At 34.6% G+C, this 16,212-nt stretch overlaps 1 protein-coding gene across 5 annotated transcripts in view; it reads left to right on the forward strand.

Moving 5' to 3' along the window:
* Window positions 1-15,209, forward strand: part of PIBF1 (progesterone immunomodulatory binding factor 1) — a 136,204-nt gene extending 120,995 nt beyond the window's left edge. For 4 of the 5 annotated variants that reach the window (XM_084534803.1, XM_084534802.1, XM_084534801.1 and 1 more), the window contains exons 18-19: window positions 12,652-12,831; window positions 14,748-15,209. In XM_084534803.1, the coding sequence (XP_084390929.1) occupies window positions 12,652-12,831; window positions 14,748-14,804 (237 nt within the window). In that variant the 3' untranslated portion in view covers window positions 14,805-15,209. The remainder of the gene's footprint in view (window positions 1-12,651; window positions 12,832-14,747) is intronic. The other variant, XM_084534805.1, reaches the window with a different exon arrangement.
* The last annotated feature ends 1,003 nt before the right edge of the window (window positions 15,210-16,212 follow it).

Raw genomic sequence — 16,212 nt, forward strand, 5'->3', positions numbered from 1 at the left:
TCCAGGTTTTCACTGTTTCTAAACAGTATGTGGAAATACTGCTGTTTAGTAACTGAGTATTTCTCTGTCCTTCATCACAGTAACTGAAGACCTCACAAATACTACCCTTGCAATGTAAAGCAGAAAAGTGTCATTAACCTTGTTTTGCAGAAGCAGCAAACACAATGAAAGAAATAGTGGCTTGCCCACAACTCCACAGAGTTTGTGGTGAGGCTTAAGCCAAGAGTTTATGTGTGCTAATGCAGTGTCATAATCACAGACATTCTTCTTTCCTTATATTTTTCAGATGAAGGGCACGAAAAGAAAATCTCCTCGGTGTTTATTTTTCCTTACTACATGTAAATTACCTCTTTTTTTTTTTTTGAAGTTATATTCTTATATGTGAATTCATTGTCATTTGGAAGTAATTTCACAAACTAATTACATTTTTACTTTGTATTTTTCTGAGAATTTACATTGACATTAATTTTTTAATCCATGTCTCCTGAAAAGGCCACTTTCCAAAGTCCTGTGCGTTTCTTAAAAAACAAATTTAACAGTGTTTTATTATTTGAACTGTAATGTAGACTTATTAAGTTTTCTGAGTCAATATGGAACACTTCAGAACCTCAGTTCTTAGTCTGGGTCTTTGGTCTAGAAGTCACATCTGTACTATGAAAGGCCAGGGGCTTATCCCTCTTCCTAGATTTAAGTAGCACAGCCAAATCAGCTCCATACTGCTTGTGACTGTTGTCGTCTAGACCAGACTAGCTGTGTCCACAGCAGTCTTTTCTAGGCCCATGTGATGGTTATGTTACCCTAACAAAGATGTTCTTTCTCTTGGATTTTTTGTTTTAATTGAAATATTCAGAATAATGTAAAGTTTAAATATAGCTTGAAGGCACACAATATGTTTGAGGATGAAAAGCCTGCTGGGATAGTGTTGGGAGACTTCGCAGAACCAAAGACAACTCAGGTGCAATTTCACCTATCCTTCCTTTCGAGAGCAATGAACTGCTGAACAGGACTGAAATATTCCTAATCACACATAGGTGAGACCTAGATGAAAGCATCCAAAACAACCAGGGAGCAAGGTGATGTTTGTGCACTATGGCTTGATAGGGTTCAGTGCTCCAGCTCCATGCTGTTCTGTTTCGCAGTCCTGATATATCCAGAGAGATTGGCTCATACTGTCCTTAGCCATTTTTACAGAATTCTGGTTGTCTTTATTTTCAGCTAGTTCTTAAAAATACAGCTTCTTTAAAAGGAAATTTCTTCACTAGCTGGGAAAAAAAAAAAAAAAAAAAAAAAAAAAAAAAAAAATTCATTGCCAGCTAGAGCTCTTATGTGAATGAGATTAAAAGTGTAGCATGTTTTGTCCAAGCAACCAGGATCTGATGGGATGCAAGAAAGAGAGAAACATAAGGCAGCATTGCACAGATAATAGGTAAGAACAGAGGAAAAGGTAAAACAAATGAGAGTTAGATGAAGTTAAGATCAGAAAATAGTTATTTTCTTATCCTCAAAGTGTTGAAAGCAATGTCGGATTTTTGCTTTTTTAATAGATGGTTGCCAAATGCATTTTCCAAAGTGTGTATAAGACTGGAGAGAGTCCATGTGATTGGGCAGGAGAAACAGCTACTAATTAGTCCTATTAGGATATGCATACCTTGTTAATGGCTCTATTAATGGCTCTAAAAGTGTTTTTTAAGAGAACTTCTATAAATAAGCAGGCTAAGGTTCCCAATGATTTATGTAAGTCTTGATGAATATTAGACTTTAAACATGGACTAAACGTGGATTATCAGAAGCATTTGCAATTCTGTGACACTGTTCTGGAATTTTAATGTTTCTAGAGTCTGAGAATCCAGAAGTCTGTGTGCTAGCACCTACACATCTATCTTATCCCAGTATCCTGCACAAAACCCTATTACTTCTCAATAGTGTTATCCCATTATCTGGCCTGCAAAAGTGAAAGGAAGGATGGGTGCTTTTATTCTTTTCCTCTTCTGAGGAGAAGCAAAGTCTTGTGATGTGTCTGCGCTTTACCTTACTTTGATCAATTACTGTTATATTCTCACATTTATCTTTCTTACTTTCGTATTCCCTTACAGTGAGGGGATGTCCCTCACTGCTAGATTTGCTACTCCCACCATTTCTTTCCATCTCCACAGTGACCTTGAGGATTCCAGATGAGTGTTCATCATTTAATTATTAGTCGTACTTTAAAGTACAGCTAGGTCTATCCTTAGCTGTAATTAAGTTATGATGAAGAAGATTGACTAGAAGTAACTTAGGACAGAAGGCTAGTGTATGGGTTTTAGGAACCTGGAGAGTAGCAACAGCTGCCATCTGCAAAAACAGAGGTAGAGAGAAGTTCAGAGGCTCATAAAAGTCTTTGGAGTCACAAGGGGGAGGGCAGTACGTGTTTAATCAGGGATGGAAGCTTACTGGATGAAAGGAGAAAACTGCTTTGTTGGGGGAGAGGGGAAGGAAGGGGTATCTGCAGGGGTTGGAAAGATAGGATTGAAAAGAAGTGATTGGTAACAGGTGCCTTCAAACAGTCTCTAGTTCTGTTCCTTTACCCTCTTTTCTGTTTAAAAGATTGTACACGATAATGTCAAAATTATATGTGTTTCCAAAGTGAATGACTTCCTGCTCATCTATGTGCTGCAACTTGTTTTATATAAAAAAAAAATGCTGATGTACAATGCTTAGCTCTCTTTTTAAATGTTAAGCCACAAAGTAATTATCATTTTTCTTATGCTACGTTTATGTTCCAAGATTCTAGTTTCTATTAATGTTCTGCATGTTTTCTAAGTAGATTACAGGGACATTTCTGCATCACAAGTAAGCCCTGGAGCTATTCTCAGCTTAAAGCTTCGAGAAACAAAGTGACATTTACATTGCTAAATGAGTGTAGAGAAGTTTCTAGCTCATATTTTACAAGGAAAAATATGCTCTTAAGCAGTATTCCTCATTTTTGTTATCTGTTTTGTTGTTGTCAAGCTTTAATAAAGTTTGAATTCCAAACAGTGCTGAATTTAGGGAGAAGAAGGAATTATCATTTGGGTACATTCATTCTCTTCTTGAAGCTGTATTATTCAGAATGTCTTACTAACTTTTACAGACATCCTTCAAAGAATTATCTTTAAGTTTGCAGTGGTATACAGTAAACATCTGTGTATAAAATAGTGATTTCTAGTCAGAAATTCTTTTCTTTTTTTTTCTCAGAATCTGAGAAAACATGATAGTAACACAGGATTTATTAATGTCGATTAAGTAAATCCAATATAAATATGCTTTTACTCTCAATAATAGAAAGTTTCATAGGCAAAATGCAGTTCATGGATTCTGAGATGGAATTGGCATGTGCGTTTTAAATGATATATTTTTGACAGAGACAATATTACTTAGTGATAGCCATTTAAACAAGAAACCGCTGGCACTAGGGTTTTCTGAACATTTAACTAACATTTTGTTATATTCAGTTTTATAGCCTTGGCTATGAATATTTCAGCCATATTCTGCTGGTTACACAGCTGTGTAAAATTTTATTTTTGATCACTTTATGGTATCATTTGAATACTGCTAAATGGACATTGAATTTAAATACTTCACAAGAAATACCAAAGATGGGGAGAATCAAGCTATAGTAATATGTTACACTGTTGGGAAATCCAGGAAATGTTTCATGATAATATATGCTAATACGGCTGTTTTGACATACTAGCGTTTTTAGCATGTTTCATTTAAGAAGACCTTACTCTAGAAATGATAGTTTTTATTAAATTTGTATTTGACTAAATGTCACAATAACTCAGATTAAAAAAATACTTGGGAGTTTAGTCTTCGTTATTTAGTCTTCATTATAATTATAAATATATATATATTTTTATCTTTAATGCACAGTGAAAAAAATTCCAAAATTCAACATGCAAATTCTGAATTATGAGACAATGTATTTCCTGTTTTTCTTAAGAAATTGGAAAGATTTTAGCTGTTAAGAAAAAATTGAAACATGCAGCTGAAATAGAAGTATCTGAAAGATGGAAGCTGTTTCCTGTAATGACTGTGCCATTTTATTGTTGCTACAGTTCTAATGTGTGTTCACCTTATAAAACTGGAAGTAGTTTGTAGATCCATTTAGTCACAGATCTATCCATTCACTTTAAGATTTTATATGCACATGGATGTAGAGAACTCCCGAATTAAGTGTAGTGCAGAGAAGCTATCAACATCCTGCATATGGTCTGGCATCCTTCCATCACCCCGTTATCAGGTTCATTTGTTTGATCAGAACATTTCATACTGTCTTCCAGCTTCCAGCTTTACAATGTGCCTAACATGACCATATGTTCCAATCTCACACGAGAATTCTTGCTGACTTCTGATATTTCCAGTACAGCTGCAGCAGAGGATGCAGCTATGTCAAATACACTCCGCCTTACATGAGGGTTTAAACCATGATGTGTGGAGCTTTCTTAATTGCATAGATGGTTGCTAAAATCTTCTTGGAGATCCGGCATGCATGTGGGTTTTACTCCTGATGGGCACACAACCAGAACATTCCACTGTCAATGCTGAATTTGCACCATTCATGCCACTGCATCCTACCCATCTGCAATCCTAAACAGTGGAATGAACTTACCATTTGCTTCATTTTACTCTCTGCTGCATCAAAATACATCTTCTGTAGTGTATTTCTCAACTTTCACACTTTTCATCATTAATAAGGTTAGCATTTTTAATTCTGTGCTAATGGAGTTGGTGACTTTTCCACTCTCTGCCAAAAAAGGAAGATAGCTCTTTCCAGGGTGAGGGCCCTTTTGTGGTGTTTCTCTAGCTGTTTGGCAAAAAAATAAAACCCACGAGGAACGGTTCTAAAGCAGTTCTTTATGGGAATCGTCAGTATTTCTATAGAGAAAACATTCTAGGTACTGCTTTTGCTTGAGTCTCATTCCTGGTCAATGACACATACATATCTCCTTTCTCTGAGTGCACTCCTGAGTTAGAGTAACATACTGAAACTTTGTCTTCACAGCACTTCACAGACTTTGCGCAAGTCACAGCATAGATTAAAAGGTGGAATCGGGTTGTATTTCAGTTCTGTGGTCTGTTCCTCAGAAATATGTCATTGACTTGATGGTCTATGCCAACAGCCTGTAATAGAAGACTGTTCACCTCCCTTTTAACTGGTGATCTCTGATGATACTAAAGAGTATTACCAGTGCAAAGATGATTTAAGATGTTCTTGTTAAGTCAAGTAAGAAGGCAGAAGAGATGGATCTTGCGCAATTTTAAAAACTTAGATATCTATGTCTGAAAGTCATCTAGGGATTTGTAGTCAGAAAGAAAAACAGGCACTATTAAGGTGTGATTCACCGTATCCTCATTTAAAATCAGCAAAATGAGTTGTTAATTATGAATCTTACCAACAGCTTTAGAGAGGAGTCAGACAAGTTGGTTTGCCTATGTTTAAATGTCATTTCTGAAGTTGTCTGAAGTTCAGTGTGAGGAAGTCCACCAAGTATTTGGTCACATGTTCCAAAGCCAAATTACAACCAGAGGTCTCAGAAAGATCCCTCTCCATCTTAATATCAGCTGGTAAACAATACAACTTTATTTTTAATACACTCTTAATTTCCACAGGAAATCACAGTAGGAATCTGAGAGGGATCCGAGTAAGAAAATTCAGAGTTCATGGGGGACAATATTCTTAGTGTTTCCTCTACCATCACCTTCTATGCCCATCAAGCTTGACCTTACTGAGCACTCTGAGACAGACAACTGTGAATCCAGTTCCTTCTGAGCCACCCTGCCCTACCCATTTCCAGATTTAGATCACTTTCACTTGAGAAGGAGTTACAGGAAGTATAAAACTGCTTTTTCTCTGAGGCATCCCAAAAACATTTGGATACTGAACATGAGCTTTTAATTCTTGGAAGACTGAGAAATCAATTCAGAAATGAATTGATTTACAAAACACTACCAAATGGATATAGCATTGTTAAGTGTCATTTTTGGTTTCTTGAGTAAGTATTCTTTAAAATACCCATAACCTCTTTTGCTGAATTCTGCCTTTTCCGGTGACTTGTTTGAGGACTACAATAGCTGCCTAAGCTGGAGAGTATGTGCATATGAGGAAAGATTTCATTGACCTAACACAAACATGTTTTTCATCCCAGTACAGCTGTCTTCCCTCACTTGCATGTTCTGTTATAGTTGTTGTTGTTGTTATTTTAAAGATTAAAGTATGGCCAGAGTAGTCACTAGACTGCAGCACAGTCAACTGTTCTTGGACCTAAAGACAATGCTGTAATCTCTCAAGTTTCTCCAGACTGGATACATATTTTTATTTTGCGTTATTATTTAGCCACATGGGGACCATATGGTAGTTAAAGTGAGGAATACAAGCTTTCCCAAGATGCTCCTGAACATACGTGCTTTACTCTAACAATATGTAAGACTAACAGATCGAGGGGAGGGGGAGGTGACACATCTACAACCATTGTCTCAGTGCTTGACTCACAAATTCTGAGAGATTTTAAGTTTTGATTAGCATTTTTGAGAAATTAACCCCTCTGGTTTTATCCCTCTTTAAGCTGATTTTCCTTTTTTTGTCAGTGAAATTGGCTTTCTTGTTTAAGGTTCATAGTATTTAGTGCCTCTTCTGTGTTTCCATTCTTTTACTGGGAATTTATGCTGCTTTCTTCTCTGGGAACACTTGTCAGTCATCAAAATTCAGTGGTTCTGCCAGAATCTGACGCATTTTCTAGCACAGTAATTTCATGTTCGGCATCCACAATAGACATGCTCTGCTTCAAAATGGAGTTCTAATCCAAGGCAAAGTTTGTAGTCATAAATTCTATTTGTAAAACTAAAAGTAGAATACTATTTGTCATCATAAAGGTTCAGATAACTGTGCTGTTGTTAAGGGTCACTTTTGCTTTAGAAGATATTTACCTGAGTGCAGTAATTGTGGCTTTATTGTATGAGGAGAGGCAGATGGACCCACTGCCTGCTTCTGTGATGATTTTAATGCTATGAACAAACATTAAGTTTACTATCAGAATAAATCTGTCTTCAGTCCAGAAATACAGGTGTCTCTGCCTACTGAGCATCTTTGACCTTTCAGTTTGGTCTATGTAAATTTTCTTTTCAAGATGATTGTATGGAGAGTATGTGAAGGTGCAAGGCATCCCTGCATAACATAAGAAATGATGTTTATGTAATTGATTCCTGTAAGTCAGTTGCATTTTCTTAACACATTTCTTATTTTGCATCTGCTTCCAGAGCATGATATGTAATATATTTCATTTTATTTGCTTATATAAATTGATTTTACAAGTTTTATTTATTATAATTATACACACATATAATGTTAAGGGCCTTTACAAGCTGTTGAGTGCACAGAGGGGGATTCTTTCTTGCTTTGATTATTGTTAGATGACAGAGTAAGAAGAAAAATCCTCAGGCTTCTTGATGATCCACTGAAAAAAATTAAATTACTGTTTTGGTAAATAGCCATTGAGCTTAATGTAGGCTTTTTTTTATATATATATATATATATATATACTTTATCAGTTATTTACTTGATAAAACAGCATTCTATTTTACGTCTCAGTCATATTCAACATCAGGCGATTCCTTTTGTTTTTATTATGATTACTTAAAATAAGATTGTTATATTTAATACTATACTTATTTTGAATTTCTTAGAACTCATTTGGGAAATGTAATTGGCTTTTCTGGTACAAGCATGTTTGAGCATGTATCAAGGACAACAGAAACACTGTTAACAGAGCTCTGTTTATAGAATCCATAACTCCAAATACATTTCTGCTTGATACTGCTGCCTTTTTAATTCTTGTGTTTGGTCATCCCTGTCTTCTAATATTTAATTGAAAGAATCAAATTTTATCCTTCCTAATCCCAAACTGATCTTCCATCTCTGTTCATGTAATTTATATTTCAATTATCCTTATAAACAGGTAAAAACAGGTTTAAATAAAATATAACTTTTACTTGCTTTAAGATGAAACATCATCACAGGAATCTCAAATTCTACTGAAATACGAATATGCAGACAGCATCTAACTCTTTTGCCTTTTTTACTTTACCTTTTGAAAATAATTGGCGCTTTGGTTTGTTTCCTTTAACATGGTTTAAAAGCTTGCTGGTTTTGATACTGTATAAAGTTTTTACAGACTGTTAAGAGAATTTCATCACAACAGCACTGATAGCATTCAGCCTAATAAACTGACAAGGTAGAATTAGGAAAAAATCCCAAAACAGAAAACATTTTAATCAAAGAGCAACATGGAGAATATTTGTGCCTATCCTTTGTCTACACATAAATATGTCATTTATCAATTAAACAAAGAAACAAACACTGGCATACAAAATGCCTTTTGCTAGTTTTAATTAAGGATGTTGGAAATCACAGCACAAAAATAAATAAATAAATAAATGGAAATGGACAAGTCTGTTCTTCTGATAGTATTCACAATGCAGTATATGTTACCTTTCCTCAGCTCCCACTTTGTCACTCCCATTGTTCTCAGTCTGTTCATTCTAATCACTTCTTTTGAATTCCAGCTACTAATTATATATGCAAAGGTCTCCGTGATTCTTTTATAGTTTAAGTAAGCTTCATTAAATGTGGGTAATTAAGTGGAATGTGGGATGTTAGACTGTTCTAGTATGAACCTGTGGGTGTTTAGGAAAGCTTACATGATCAATGGTGTGAGTGCCTGTTCTAAAAATGCAGTTCCTTTCAACACAGGAATTCAATACTTCAAATATGTGTGCGAGGTGAATTAAAATTGCACATTGGCTACTCAGGATGAAGGATGTTTTAGGTGAAGCAGAAGGATGAGAAAAGTAAATGATGAGGAGAGTGAGGTGAGAAATGGATTCAGTTTATGACACCTAACTTTACTTATCTAAATGGAAGTGAGCATTCGTCCCTTTGTTTTACAGCAGCTTAGTCACTAGCAACCTAGTCAATATGTTAGTGTTATTACAACACAATTCAGCTGACATGCCAATAGGTGTCCACTTAGGTGTAATGGAAAATTAAATTCCTACCTCGTGTGTAGATACTTAAGTTTAGACATGTAAATGAAGGTGTTAAAAGCTTGAGCTAAAATTCCATGTGTCACACAGGTCATTACTTTGTTGTTTGTTTGTTTTTTGTATTTGTGCTGGTAGCCAGAGCAGGTTAGCATCCTTAAGGAAAAATTTGTCAGGTTTCTGTGGACAGGCTTTCAAAATATTTAATGATAGAATATGTCACTGATACTTGTGTGCGACAGTCACTGTATATAAGCAGTGCTTTTGTCCCAGTTGCATACTTGAATTTTTCCCTTGCTTCATCTGAACCCACCTTTTCAAGCTAACTGCATTGTTTTCCATTATCTGTACTGCCACATTCCCACAGAATACTCCTTAGGTGGGGACTGGGTGCTGGTGTTCCCAAAGTTAGGGGCAAGTGAGACCAAGGCTGTATTGCCAGCACAGCGAGGAGCTGGGTGAATCCACACACAGGTGTCAGGACACATAGTCCTCCCAAGAATTGCTGTCTGGCTCTCCAAAGCAAAAGTCCTCAGACTTGGAAGCCTCAATACTGTGACACTCCATGGCTTAGATATCATGGCTTTCCTAATCCAGGAGCCAGCACAACAAGGGCTAAATAAATGGAGCAACTTTTTACTGGGGCAGATAATGCTAGGACAAGGGGAAATGGTTTTAAACTAAAAGAGAAGAAAGTCAGATTAGATGTTAGGAAGAAATTCTTTGCTGAGAATGTGAGTTGCCTTTGGTGAGGCACTGGCACAGGCTGCCCAGAGAAGCTGTGGATGCCCCATCCCTGGAAGTGTTCAAGGGCAGGTTGGGTGAGGCCCTGGGCAACCTGATCTGGTGGGTGGTGTCCCTGCCCATGGCAGGGGGTTGGAACTAGATGGTCTTTAAATTTCCTTCGAACCCAAGCTGTTCTATGATTCTGTGACCTCCACAGAGGACTTGGGACATACAGAGCCTTAGCAACGCTGTTTTTTCAGCACACTGAGGAACCAAAGTGAATAATGTAAGTGAACAATTTGCACGGGACTGCATTGACATAGAACTGTGGACTTGACATGGTAAAATTGTCCAAAAATTTCAGCCATCCATTTCTCTTCACATCTTCCCTTACTTAGCTTATCCTGAAACTAATACGTCCTACACAAAAGATTATTCCTGTCCATTTTGAACCCTATACCTACTTTCCCCCTTTTTATTTCTGTTCAAAATGGAACAAATCCACATATTTCTCCTATGCACAATCTTCAAACCTTTTGCACTGCTAATTTTCCAGACCGAATTGTCAGCTTTTAGGATTATAAAGTAGTATTGAATCAAGGTAATGTGCTAACAGTGCCAGGTATTGCTACCGAATCTTTTAGTATTTAAAAGTGAAGCTAAGAAATAAGGTTGTGTTAAGGAGCATAGAAATCTTTAGAGATATGAGTAGAACTACTGCAGTTCGGGACAGAACTTTTTTGTCAATGTTACATGAGTAGAAAACTACAAATCTCTTGCAAGTGCTGTTCCAAATTTCTTTTCATGTGTAGCAGTATACATAGTAGTGATTCTATTGGATTCAGTGTTTCCTGTGGTATTTTGCCAATTTTGTTAAGGTTTTTCTTAGTGAATGTGATTGTGGAACAAATATGAAGGCAGCTTGAACTAAATTCTCATAATAAATTTGGCTGTGATGCCAAATGAATTTATTCATTGTGGGCTAATTTGTCATCCCCACTCCCTGTCATTCCCTCCCATAGTTTCTTATTTGGGAATTCCACTGTTAGAGTGGAAGTTCATACTAGAGCTGACTCTCCAGAGCCTGTTCCAAGTCTGAAAAAAGGCAGGGCTGTCAAGTACAAGACAGACACTGGGAGGAGAGAAGACCTTAGAGTGCTGAGAGGATTTTGATATGAGAGAATTTGACCCTATGCATACAGGTTTCAACTCTGTTTCTGAAATAAATCTGCATGACAGTTTTGAGGTTTTGCCTTGTTCAAACGTGCAGCTATTTGGTTTACAGAATAACCAAGTTTAACTATAGGAACAGCACTTGTTAATGTCAAAACATTGTTTATGTACAATTTAATCTCCTCTGATAGCGTACTTATTTGCTATATACTTGCTTGAGTTATTTTCATCAAGAAATTCTGTCTATGTGTCGCTTTGGCAACATCTTTGCAGAGTTTACAACTTTGAAAAACATGTTGGCATCAGCTATGCAGTCCTTTCAAACAGCTGCTCTGTAGTCATGCTGTTTTAACATGCCACCACACATGGCTGAATTATGCAAATAGTTAATATTAAATGACTGAGATACAAGAACAATTTGTACACTCGATAAAGCTCGTCAGTGGAGTTTAACATCCATTCATAGAACTGAATTAGTGTGGGGCATTTTAAAGAGAACAACGTGGTTCTTTTGACTTTAGGTAAAATATTTGTATCTTGTATTAAAGGCAATAATGGACAGAGAGAAGCTATATGTCAAGAATGTTTTAAAAGGCTTTTCTTTTAAGTGTTTATTAATAATGCAATGAAAAAAGGATGTGCATCAATATAACTGGCAAGTGCTAAGAAATAAGTAAAAGCAAACGTTTGCCATTCAGCTATAAAATTGTAAAACTCCTTTGTTTTAAATGAGTTACCCTGTTCTAGTTTAGAGATAAGATAGAATGTTAATTATTGTGATGCTAATCATTTAGTTTTCCTACTGACTTTGCTGTTCTGGTTCTGCAATAATGAATTGTGAATTACAATCTGGAGGTAAAACAACAGATAAAACACTCTAAATTCTGTAACTTATAGTAATTATACCCATTACATGCTGGGGGAGAGAACATTAGGCACTAGAAGATGCAAGACAACAAAAGAAGACAGCCAATTAAAGTCCCAAAGTATTATGAGTTTTCCTTTCTCCCTTTACGATACCTTTTGAATAATGGATACTTTCAGCTAAGTAGTATGAAAAGGCTGCTTTTTAAGTTAATTCAAATTGTTTATAAAGCAAATTATTAGAACATCAAAAAAAAAAAAAAAAAACTAAACATTTTCTTGTACTTTTGTTTTTCTCCTCCTATGTTGGAATTTTTTATGTTTCATGAAATTTCTTTTCCACCTGATCCCATTTTTGCTGTAGGTCCTCTTAAGGTTTTTCTCTGACTTTTCTGATCCAGATATAAAGACATATATATTTCTCGTAATGTATTTATAAGGCTTCTGTGCAAGACCTAATGCTTAAAAGCACAATTTGTCACAGTCTTTCACATTAGATTTGTAAACTCTCTCTGCCTGACAAAACAAACTCAAAATAATTATTTTAAATTAAATGAAAGCTTAAGTTAAAAGAGATGCTGGGAGCACAATTAATGATCTCCTTTACAGCATGTAAGCAATACAAAATTGGAGTTGTATAAATCCTATGTGACTTTTTCACTTTCTTACTTTTACTAGTATCCAATTAGTAATCATGTTAATGATGGTCATGCTTGTTGTATTTACTGATCCACTTATATTTAGTTTGGTGAATATACATACATTATTAACAAAATAGGTTCAAATATAATTTTACTGAATAACTTAGTTTTGTCCTTTTGTGGTTTATAGGAACTAGCCGTAATGAAACAGATTCTAATTAATCTGCATGGTAAACACAAGGAACAAAATTTGCCTCAGTCTAATATTGATGTAAAAAGTACGACGGCAAAAAACATACTAAACCCTTTAGTAAAACTGCCACCAGAACATGAAGAAGAAAATATATTTACACCTAAGCCAACGTTATTTGTAAGTACTATACTAACAGTAAGTGCCATAAGCTTTTTTGATAATTTTCCTCACATTTTAGAATGAAAAAAAAAAATAGGTTCATACTTCAAGGAGATATATAAATAATTCAGCTTAATATTTGCAGCTCTTTATGGTAATGTTTAATTTTGAAGAGATAAATTGCAGTTTATGATGTTATTTAGCTGTTTGGTAGTTTCTGCATCTTAAGTTCAAAGTAAACAAGATAAAAAAAAGTGATTGTAATGTTAGAATTATTTAGCAAAATTTTAATAGCTACAGAATAAGTATATAATTTTAAATCTACCCTGAGCATGGGTTGAATGTGTACATATATCACAAAGAGCATCGGTAAGAAAATAAACGTATTTATGTATATTCCTGCATATATTATATTCATGTATATGTATAAATTTATGGCCAGAGATTTTATCAGTTCTTTTACTAAAGAACTTTAATAAGTTCTTTACTAAGGTATTACAAAACCCTGTTTTATTCCTTTAGAAACTAAATGCTTGAATTTAAATACTTCAAGTTGCCTGCTTAAGATTTAGTGCTTCTAGTATTTGAAAGCTTCTGAAAAATAATTTAGAAGTTTCTTACTATGAGTATGTCTCAACTGATAAATTTAATAAAGTTACAATGTTGAGTCACAACACAAATCATGACTCAGATTTACACTGCTTGAGGCTACCTTTAGGGTAGACTGGTTGAATCCACACGAAGTAGAATTCTACACCCTATTTTTTTTTTTACTTTTTTTTTTTTTTTTTACTTTTTTTTTTTTGTCCAAATATGTATCTTTTGTGATCCAGGATCTGAGTGGTTAATCTGTCCTGTCTTAGGGGTATAAAAATAATGTGGAAATTTAAAAAAAAAAAAAAAAAAAAAAAAAGTGCTTTGGCATGTTTTAATTGTTTCTCTTTGAAAAACTCTATCCTTTTCAGACTTTGGAGTAGGGAACTGAAAATGGGCCAATGGCAGAATTTCTTACTAGATGGGGAAAGAATTTAGTAGTCCTGTGAAGAACCTGCCGATTTCATCCAATTTCTATAATTTTAAAAGTTTGTACAAATAAGCAGATTTATTTTTATAACTGAGAACTTAAAAAAGAGAGAAAGATGGATATTTAAATGTGTTGAGGATCCAAAGCCAGCTGAAATTGAAGATTGACTAGCTATTAAGTCTTGGAAGAAAAGAAATAGCAGACAGAAAACTGAACTAGAACAAACTTAGAGGCAACACATGGAAAAGACAGTACTCAGTAAAGCACGAGTTTGTAGTGACCTCTGAATACAGAATAGTCCCTACCTTGTTGCACCTCCAATTTTTATTTTTTTTTTCTCTCTATAACAACCATTGAATTTGTCACAAGAACGTTATGCTATCCTGACTGTGTAGCAGTAGCCCATAGGATTATGAAGGCAAGGAGATGTTGATCACAGATGATTCTCTACAATTAAAATACTTTCCACATCATCAGAAAACTGCTGAGTTCTTTTATTTCGGATTATAATTTTTTAAGAACTATATTTGTGCATGAAGTGTTGGTTAGTTATGGTACACGTAAGATGTCTTTTCTGAGTTCCATCCATTCTCAGATACAAAAGTATGATGATGGTATTTAGAATGAAATCTATTTATGGTACACTCAGCTCATGTTTTCATTGTGATCTCTATTTTAAAACAAATCCTTTATCTTATCCACTTGCTGTTACCTAGAAATAGAGAGGTTTTAATAAACATATATAGTAATAACAACCTAGAGTACATAGTCTTATTTTTAATTTATTTGAATTTGAGCAAAAAGTTAAATTAATGCTGCAGAGGAAGGAAAGAGACTTTAGTGTGGATTGCATGTTTTTGTCTAGACTTTCGCTTTGTCTCACAATTAAGACATCTTTTATTTTTTACAGACAAATACAGAGGCACCTGTATGGTACAAGAAACTGCAGAAGAAAACATCACCGTAACATTTTTCCAAAAATATTCAAAAAAATCCTTTGGGGAGCTTTTCTTTGAAGAAAGATCTTTTCACCATAATTATGCCCTTTTTAGCATAAAGGCAAACAGCTGTTTTGTTTTCAACTGTTATTTAATACCTGTAAAATGGTCTTATGCTTCATAAAATAATTTTTAGATCTGTCACATGAACAAAATGTGTGGAAATAATGCATGCAGTGATTTTACTAATATATATTTGAATTTTAAAAGATAAATAAACACTAGCATATTGTACACACAATCTGGGCTGTTAAATGGTGTCTTATTCAGAATGTTCAAATTAATGCATGCTTCAGGTTTTTTATATTGTTTTTCTTGGACCCTGTGTTTCATGCCACATTCCTTGCAACTATTCTGGCACACAGAAATAAAAAAAATATATATACAAATTAGCATCCTACTTTCTTTGAAGGAAATACATCATGTCAAGTGAAAAAAAAAAATATCAGCCTTGATTGGTTTAGTTTGTCAATTAATGTCATTTGTTTTACCAAACAATCATTAAAAATCTTCAGATAAAGGAATAAAATACATCTTAGTTATCAGCTCAGATACTCACTGGGCTAGATACGCTAGCTCTAGTGTAATTGTGTCACTATAAAAATAAAAATGGAACCATGATATGTGAGTGCTGTAGCATGTAACGATGAAATGGGCAACTTCACATTTTTAATTGTATCAAAATAAACCCCATCTTCCAAGAATACTGTCTGCTCACCTCTTCCACTGCACTGTCCATTTAGACTGCAGAGAACGTCTCCAATACTTGAAAGCACTTCTGACTGCATATGGTACATTTATATATATATATATGTATATATATCACATAAATATTGATGGCATTGTTTAAGTGACTGCATACTGAAAATATTCGGTACACATCAAATTTCATTTAAGAAGAATATTCCTTTTCTTACCTCCTGTTTCCTTGACAGTATGTCTTCAACTGATTCATTGTTCCTAGCTGGGCATGAACAATATATATACACTACGTTATATACTATATTATACTACAATCTATATGTATTAATATATATAAATATTGAGGTTATGATTGCTACCTATACTTTTATTCTTCATTTTCCAAACATCAGTCTGAAGCAAAGTAATACTTCATCTACTGCAGGTAAGCTTCAATTCCTCTATTTTTATAATAATAATAATAATTTTATTATTATTATATGCTAATTTTGAGAGAGTAAGATAAAAACACTAGCAATTGCACATCACAGGATTAAAATTTTGTTTCTGTGATTTTAAAATTTTGATTCTTTTGATTCAGGAGGCAAAGTGTGTAGACAGAGGTAATGTCTTACAATAATAACTTGTTCACTGAAAAAAAACAACACTATAGCAATGTTTGGGCTCACATACATA

The sequence above is a fragment of the Aythya ferina genome (assembly GCF_964211825.1).
Source record: "Aythya ferina genome assembly, chromosome: 1".
Taxonomy (NCBI): Eukaryota; Metazoa; Chordata; class Aves; order Anseriformes; family Anatidae; genus Aythya; species Aythya ferina.